Below are 8,622 nucleotides of genomic sequence, written 5' to 3' on the forward strand. Positions count from 1 at the left end.
CTCCACTTTGGCAAGGAAAAACGAAATGCAAAGATACAGAATGGGGGATGCCTGGCTCGAGAGCAGTACGTGTGAAAAGGATCTTGGAGTCCTCGTGGACAACAAGTTAAACATGAGCCAACAATGTGATGCGGTGGCAAAAAAAGCCAATGGGATTTTGGCCTGCATCAAGAGGAGCATAGTGTCTAGATCTAGGGAAGTCATGCTCCCCATGCTCTATTCTGCTTTGGTTAGACCACACCTGGAATATTGTGTCCAATTCTGGGCACCACAATTCAAGAGAGATATTGACAAGCTGGAATGTGTCCAGAGGAGGGTGACTCAAATGATCAAGGGTCTGGAGAACAAGCCCTAAGAGGAGCGGCTTAAGGAGCTGGGCATGTTTAGCCTGAAGAAGAGAAGGCTGAGAGGGGATATGATAGCCATGTATAAATATGTGAGAGGAAGCCACAGGGAGGAGGGAGCAAGCTTGTTTTCTGCTTCCCTGGAGACTAGGACGCAATGGAACAATGGCTTCAAAGTACAAGAGAGGAGATTCCATCTGAACATGAGGAAGAACTTCCTGACTGTGAGAGCCGTTCAGCAGTGGAACTCTCTGCCCCGAAGTGTGGTGGAGGCTCCTTCTTTGGAAGCTTTTAAACAGAGGCTGGATGGCCATCTGTCAGGCGTGATTTGAATGAAATATTCCTGCTTCTTGGCAGAATGGGGTTGGACTGGATGGCCCATGAGGTCTCTTCCAACTCTTTCATTCTATGAGTGACTTATTTATATTAAACGTAAGGGTTGTGGAAAAAGAGGGGAAGCCCTAATAAGCATCTATATTGTAACAGAACCATCATAAAGAAAGGATAGGTGTGTGCCTGAAACAATCTGTTAAAGAAAGAAACATCTTTTTAAAGGAACTAAGTTAGAGACCTGTATGTTAGAAGAATTAGACCTCCTAAGAGTTATTTCTGAATTGTTATGAATGTAACCTTTAAAGATCTGTACCTCTAAGACAGTGGTTCTCAACCTTCTTTATGCCGCGACCCCTTAATACAGTTTCTTATGTTATTGTGACTCCCAACCATAAGATTATTTTCCTTGCTACTTTCATAACTGTAATTTTGTTACTGCTATGAATTGTAATGTAAATATCTGATATGCAGGATGTATTTTCATTCATTGGACCAAATTTGGCATAAATACCTGATATGCCCAAATTTGAATACTGGTGGGTTTGGGGTGTGTGTGTGATAATGATTTTGTTATTTGGGAGTTGTAGTTGCTGGGATTTATAGTTCACCTACAATCAAAAGAGCATTCTGAAATCCATGAACAATGGAATTGAACCAAACTTGGCACACAGAACTCCCACTACCAACAGAAAATAGTGGAAGGCTTTGATGGAAATTGCCCTTGAGTTTTGGAGTTGTAGTTCACTTACATCCAGAGAGCACTGTGGACTCAAACAATGATAGATATGGACCAAACTTGGCATGAATACTCAATATGCCCAAATGGGAACACTGGTGGAGCTTGGGCAAAATAGACCTTGACTTTTAGGAGTTGTAGTTGCTGGGATTTATAGTTTACCTACAATCAAAAAGTATTCTGAATCCCACCAACGATAGAATTGGGCCAAACTTCCCATACAGAGACCCCCATGATCAACAGAAAATACTGGAGGGATTTGGGATGAATTGACAGTGATTTAGGGGAAATGTAGTTCACCTACATCCACAGAGCACTGTGAACCCAAATGAGTATGCCAAAGGGATTTCTACCACCATCAGAAATGTGTTTTCTGATGGTCTTTGGTGACCCCTCTGAAACCCCCTCGCGACCCCCAGGTTGAGAAACACTGCTCTAAGAGAAAGGAAACTTTGAAACTATCAAGCTTCTGTACCTCAATAAACTTGTTACAGTTTCTTTTTAAAATCAAGCCTATGTTACCATTCTTTCCATGTCAAGTCACGCTACATATTGAAGAAAGACCAAAGCAACATTACAAGCTATTAGTTGTGATATCAAAGTAAAAGGTCCTCACAAAGAGGTGGCTCCTTTTACCAACTCTCTATATATTGATAGTAGTTATATTTATACATCCTTATAATTTGGTGGCATCATTGCAAATTAGTGGCCAAGCTTTTACAATGAGTAACAGTAATATATGAGCTCCTTCACACCCAGCAACTCCTTTAGCCGTAAGTCTCTTATCACCTCTAGTTCCATCAAAATTTCACCAATCAAAAAAATCTGCGCCAGAAAATAAGCAGCCCAGAAATTTAACAAAAATTTTATTACAAAAAAAAAAACCACCCAAAAAAGGTGAGCAGGCCATATACAAGTATATAGCATGGAGTTTCAGGACAGCAACATAAAATTCATCAACCAGGGGACTATGTATGTGGAGATCATTTGCAGACAGCTCACAAAGAGATGCTGATGCTGTATGAGTCTGTTTATGGTGACCCTGAATGTAGTATCTTTTCTTGGCCAAGCTCTGGAGCCTTCCTAAATCTGACAGCCCTTTACTTCCCAGCAATAAGAGGGTTCCTCAGCACCACAATGACTGAATCGCCACGAAGGAACATCTTGGAGATGTAGCGATCCTTGTTGACAGGCTTTGACTTCTTCTTGCCTTTTCCGCTCTTGGGCACCTCCGTCCACATCTCTTTGACATTTTCCAACACCATGTTGCAATGCCTAATGGGAAAAAGAATGTTGTTACAGGGAGGAAAGAGAGTGCCTCCAAATGACAATTAAAACTTGTGCGCCAGCTGCGCCCGTAACTTGTGAAGTCTGATCTGGCCACGGTGGTCCACGCTCTGGTTACATCCCGTATAGACTATTGCAACACTCTCTACGTGGGGTTACCTTTGAAGACTGCTCGGAAGCTACAACTAGTCCAACAAGCGGCAGCCAGACTACTAACAGGAGCGGGGTACAGAGAGCATACTACTCCTCTGTTGCGTCAGCTCCACTGGCTGCCAATCAGCTTCCGAGCACAATTCAAAGTGCTGGTGTTGACCTATAAAGCCCTAAACGACTCCGGCCCAATTTACCTGTCCGAACGTCTTCTCCCCTATGAACCATCAAGGTAATTAAGATCTTGCTCTCGGTCTCACCCCTTTCGCAATCGCGATTGGTGGGAACAAGGGACAGGGCCTTCACGGTGGTGGCTCCTCGGCTCTGGAACTCCCTCCCGATGGAGATTAGATCTGCCCCTTCCCTCCTGACTTTTAGAAAGCTGGTAAAAACATGGCTTTGGAATACTGCATTTGCAGAATGATGATTGAGTCAATAACTGCTGACCATATCGATGGCGATGGCGATGAATTTATGATTTATTCTGACGAACTGACCTTTTGTAAGTTGTATAATTGTATTTTAATGTATTTTTGTACTATTGCATTATGATGTTTACTGTGGTTTATCTTACTGTATTTTAACCCTCTGTTGTTAGCCAGCCCGAGTCCCTCTTCGGAGGTTGAGAAGACCGGGATACAAAATCTCGAAATAAATAAATAAATAAATAGCAGGCTGGGCAGCAGCTGACTCTTGAATCCCTTATGCAGCTGTTTGTTGAGTAAAACAGAGAGGAAAGGTGAGCCCAGATAAGCCTAATTCACACAACATGTCTTAAAATCATAGCTTTGGTAAGTCTGACCAACAAAAATGGACACCAATGAAAAATAGACATTTGTGATACTTAAAATATTATCCTGAAGCATGAATAATCACTAGACAGCTCAAAATGTTCTTGTTTACTTATGCTTATATGAGCAATTGCTTCATTTCTGATGTGCGGACTGTTCGTTTTGAATAAACAAGTTCAATTCCTCCTCCTGTTGTGATGGAGTAACTAGTGCAGATAGGTATATTTAGCCTTGCTCTCACATCTTCTTTGCACTGTATAGCCCCATTTTCAGTCACATTTCTGGTCTTCTCTATGTAATAAGTTTATGGTTTTCCAAATCCATGTACAGGTTAAACATCCTAATATCCAAAATACTATACCTAACTATAACTGGCAGGTGGCTTGCCCTATGAATGCAGCCAAAGGAAGCCACCTATCTGCAAAGTCCCTGCAACTTAGGACTATGAACAAACACTCAGTGCAAAACACAAATTTGGAGCCCCTGGAAAATCCGTTCCAGAACACAGACAATTCAACATATTGCCCCCCCCCCCAAAAAAAAAAAAAAAACCATTTTCCTGGTGTGCAAGTCTTTAGGCCTGTTCCTGGGATTATTTGGGGTGCTGATTCAGAAAACTGAATTGGATAGACTGTATCAGCTGTAGTTTCTCAGACAGCGTTATCATGTTTTTCTATGAATGAGCAGAGAGTGACTGGTATAAGGCATATGTTCTGTATCTCAAAAAACTAGAGTTGATAGAGGAAAACTGACGTCATTTTCAGGTGACTTTCTACTGCTGTGCTATAGAAAGTGTCCAAACCTACTGCAACTGTGCATGGTTTGGTAACTGCAGTAATTAGTTGTTCCAAAGGGTCACCACTTTTGCATGAGAGAAGCCTCCCACAAGGATGATAAAACATCAAATCATCCGGGCGTCCCCTGGGCAACATCCTTGCAGACAGCCAATTCTCTCACACCAGAAGCGACTTGCAGTTTCTCAGGTCACTCCTGACACGACAAAAAAAAACCCCAAAAAACCCCACTTTTGCACAGAGAACCACTGGCTGCTCTCTCCCCTCTTTGGAAGAACTTTATAGGTCCCGCAGCTTTCAAAAAGCTCAGCGATTTTTGGGTATCCATCTCACCCAGAATATATGTTTTTAATTATTACCATCTGGCGGATGGTACAAAGAAGGACAAACTGACTGAGGGACAGCTTTTATCCTAGAGCTATAACTATACTGAACTCTATGGCTTTGCATTGATGTAGCATTGGGGGCTGTGCAGTGGTGGTGGAAGCGTAGAGGAATGCGTATGTTGTTTTGTGATGTGTGCTGGGGAAAGCATTTAATTTTGTTGTACCGTGTACCATGACAACAAAGTTATTCTATTCTATTTTTGGAACCAGTAGGTCAAATATACACAGTAACAGGGCTAACATCTTTTTTCATGGGCCAGACATGTTTAATTTAATAGAAATTGTCTTCAATCTTTTATACATTCAAGTGAGAAACCAAAATGTGTGTTGGCCAATGTAACTCAACAGCACAGGACACCTGAGGAAACCACAGGTGAGCTCCTACCTGTCAAAGGCCTTGACTCGCCCCAAGAGCTTCTTGTTGTTGCGACAGTTGATCAGCACCTGAGTGTTGTTTTTGACCGACTGCGTGAGGACAGAGAGGGGTCCGGTGTTGAACTCCTCTTCTTCTCGCTTCTGCAGCTCCTCTGGGGTCATTTCACTCTTGGGCTTGTTTAAGAGACTCCTGGGGAAAAAAGGAAGGCAGAATTACTCCACAGGTATCTGACACAAGGCTGTAGGCCTCAGCTAACTGCAACTACACTATTTCATGAGTGCATCTACACTGGATAATGCAGTTTGACAGCACTTTAGCTGCCATGACTCCATAATTAGATAATTCATAATTATCTTGAATTATTATTATTACTATTATTAATGAAGCTGATCCAATAGCTGTATTGTTGTATTTGGGCTCGGCCTCATGTAAGCCGCACCAAGTCCCTTGGGGAGATGGTAGCGGGGTATAAATAAAGTGTTATTATTATTATTATTATTATTAACTTTATTTGTACCCCGCTAGCATCTCCTGTAGGACTCGATGCGGCTCACACAGGCCGAAGCCTCAAAACACAGTACAACAGAACATAATACAACAGCAATACCAGAAGCAAATCAAAACAGTTAAGCAAAATAGACAATAACAGTAACAATACATCAAGACACTTTAAAACTGGGCCGGCCAGAGCAGTGGGTACAGGAATTAAAAGTGCTGAAGTGGCAGGAGGAATGTAGGATTATAAAATAAGTGCGGTGTGCAGTGATATTATTATTATTTATAATGGTTTCTTGGTGTCCGGTATTTTTGACATAATTGTGTGTGTGTGTATGTATAGGTAAAGGTTTTCCCCTGACATGAAGTCCAGTCGTGTCCAACTCTGGGGTGTGGTGTTAATCTCCATTTATAAGCCGAAGAGCCAGCGTCGTCCGTAGGCATCTCCACGGTCATGTGGCCGGCATGCCTGCATGGAGCGCTGTTACCTTACCGCCGGAGTGGTACCTATTGATGTAGTCACATTTGCATGTTTTTGAACTGCTAGTTTGGAAAGTGCAAAGGCTAACCTGACTAACGCAAACATCTGGGCCTCAAGGATCAGTGCTGAGTCCAGGAGGGCCCCCAAATTGCGAACCTGTGTCTTCAGGGGGAGTGTGACCCCATCCAGAACAGGCTGGATCCCTATTCCTTGGTCTGCTAACTGACCAGCAGCACCTCTCTCTTGTCTGGGTTAAGTTTCAATTTGTTTGCCCTCATCCAATCCATTACTGATGATGATGTGTTGTGTCCAAATCTCATGTCAATTCGTCCAGTGGTTTTTGAGTTATGTTCATCCCACAAACAAACATTACATTTTATTTATATAGAAGATATATAAACGCTCTCTACATGGGTTTGCCTTTGAAGACTGTTCGGAAGCTTCAAATGGTCCAATGGGCAGCAGCATTCTCTCCTGATCTTTTGCCTGCATCTATGGCAAGCATCCTCAGAGGTTGTGAGGTCCTCTAGAAGCATTTTCCCCTGACCTTTCACCTGCATCTATGGCAAGCATCCTCAGAGGGTGTGAGGTCCTCTAGAAGCATTCTCTCCTGACCTTTCGCCTGCATCTATGGCAAGCATCCTCAAAGGTTGTGAGGTCCTCCAGAAGCATTCTCTCCTGACTTTTTGCATCCTCAGAGGTTGTGAGGTCCTCTAGAAGCATTCTCTCCCGACCTTTCGCCTGCATCTATGGCAAGCATCCTCAGAGGTTGTGAGGTCCTCTAGAAGCATTCTCTCCTGACCTTTCGCCTGCATCTATGGCAAGCATCCTCAGAGGTTGTGAGGTTCTCTTGAAGCATTCTCTCCTGACCTTTCGCCTGCATCTATGGTAAGCATCCTCAGAGGTTGTGAGGTCCTCTAGAAGCATTCTCTCCTGACCTTTCGCCTGCATCTATGGCAAGCACCCTCAGAGGTTGTGAGGCCCTCTAGAAGCATTCTCTCCTGACCTTTTGCATCTTCAGAGGTTTTGAGGTCCTCTAGAAGCATTCTCTCCTGACCTTTCACCTGCATCTATGGCAAGCATCCTCAGAGGTTGTGAGTTCCTCTAGAAGCATTCTCTCCTGACATTTCGCATCCTCAGAGGTTGTGAGGTCCTCTAGAAGCATTCTCCCCTGACCTTTCGCCTACATCTACGACAAGCATCCGCAGAGGTTGTGGGGTCCTCTAGAAGCATTCCCTCCCGACCTTTCGCCTGCATCTATGGCAAGCATCCTCAGAGGTTGTGAGGTCCTCTAGAAGCATTCTCTCCTGACCTTTCGCCTGCATCTATGGCAAGCATCCTCAGAGGTTGTGAGGTCCTCTAGAAGCATTCTCCCCTGACCTTTAGCCTGCATCTATGGCAAGGTCCTCTAGAAGCATTCTCTCCTGACATTTCGCCTGCAATCATCCTCAGAGGTTGTGAGGTCTGTCCTTTTCTCCATTCATTAACCCAAGCTGACTATCCAAAGAAAGGACCCATTAACCAAGGCCTTTTCCATAGGGATATTCATGAGACAAGTGAAGATGAAGCCTCCCTCCCTTAAAGCCTTCCCAAAGTTGGTTTTCTTACATGATTTCTCAACTAATCCGCAAGACACCGGCGACCAGCGTGCAGAACGGCTCCTCAACAGCGTCGGGGAAAAAAAGATGGCCGCCTTCCACTTCCACTTCCGGGTGATAATGCATTGCGCATGCGTCGTGCCTGTGTTTTTCCAATTGGAGAAGCGCGCGCACACTTCGCTTTGCAAGGCGACGGGGAGCGGGAAGAGTCAAAAAGAATCCGCGAAGCGTTTTTTCTTCTTCTACTCTGCTCTCTCTCCTCCTTTTGATTCTCCCATTGGATTTTAAAAGCATTGGGCATTCCAGATCCCCCCCCAAAATTAACTCAGGATTTCCTCTATCTTTAAGCCATGTAACTACAACTTACATGGCATAAAGGCTTAGATCCCATAGGTGTTAAGTCTTGGCAGTTAAAGTGGGATCAAACTGGGTTAATTCTACAGTGTAGATGAGGTATAGGCCAACTTGGGCCCTCCAGGTGTTTTGGACTCCAACTCCCACCATTCCTAACAGCCTTCCGGCTGTTAGGAATGGTGGGAGTTGGAGTCCAAAACACCTGGAGGGCCCAAGTTGACCTATACCTCATCTACACTAGAATTAACGCAGTTTGATCCCACTTTAACTGCCAAGACTTAACACCTATGGGATCTAAGCCTTTATGCCATGTAAGTTGTAGTTTTGCAAGTTCTTTCTGCCTCCCCAAACTACAAATCCCATCATCCGCTTTGGTTAGACCACACCTGGAATACTGTGTCCAATTCTGGGCACCACAATTCAAGAGAGATACTGACAAGCTGGAATGTGTCCATTGGAGGGCAACTAAAATGATCAAGGGTCTGGAGAACAAGCCC

At 43.9% G+C, this 8,622-nt stretch overlaps 1 protein-coding gene across 1 annotated transcript; it reads right to left on the bottom strand.

Moving 5' to 3' along the window:
- Window positions 1-2,262: 2,262 nt before the first annotated feature.
- Window positions 2,263-7,886, bottom strand: LOC132781961 (small nuclear ribonucleoprotein Sm D2). The gene is made up of 3 exons (XM_060786553.2): window positions 7,782-7,886; window positions 5,207-5,386; window positions 2,263-2,688 (listed from the first exon to the last, which is right to left on the bottom strand). Coding segments are annotated over exons 1-3 (357 nt in total). The 5' UTR covers window positions 7,784-7,886; the 3' UTR covers window positions 2,263-2,513.
- Between the last annotated feature and the right edge of the window lie 736 nt (window positions 7,887-8,622).

The sequence above is a fragment of the Anolis sagrei genome, chromosome X, assembly GCF_037176765.1.
Source record: "Anolis sagrei isolate rAnoSag1 chromosome X, rAnoSag1.mat, whole genome shotgun sequence".
Classification (NCBI taxonomy): Eukaryota; Metazoa; Chordata; class Lepidosauria; order Squamata; family Dactyloidae; genus Anolis; species Anolis sagrei.

What these genes read in the sequence shown, in the direction of transcription:
- LOC132781961 (XM_060786553.2), bottom strand. An exon ending in CGAGTCAAGGCCTTTGACAG is followed by an intron (nt 2,689 to 5,206) that starts GTAGGAGCTCAC and finishes TTTTCCCATTAG; the next exon opens with GCATTGCAACATGGTGTTGG.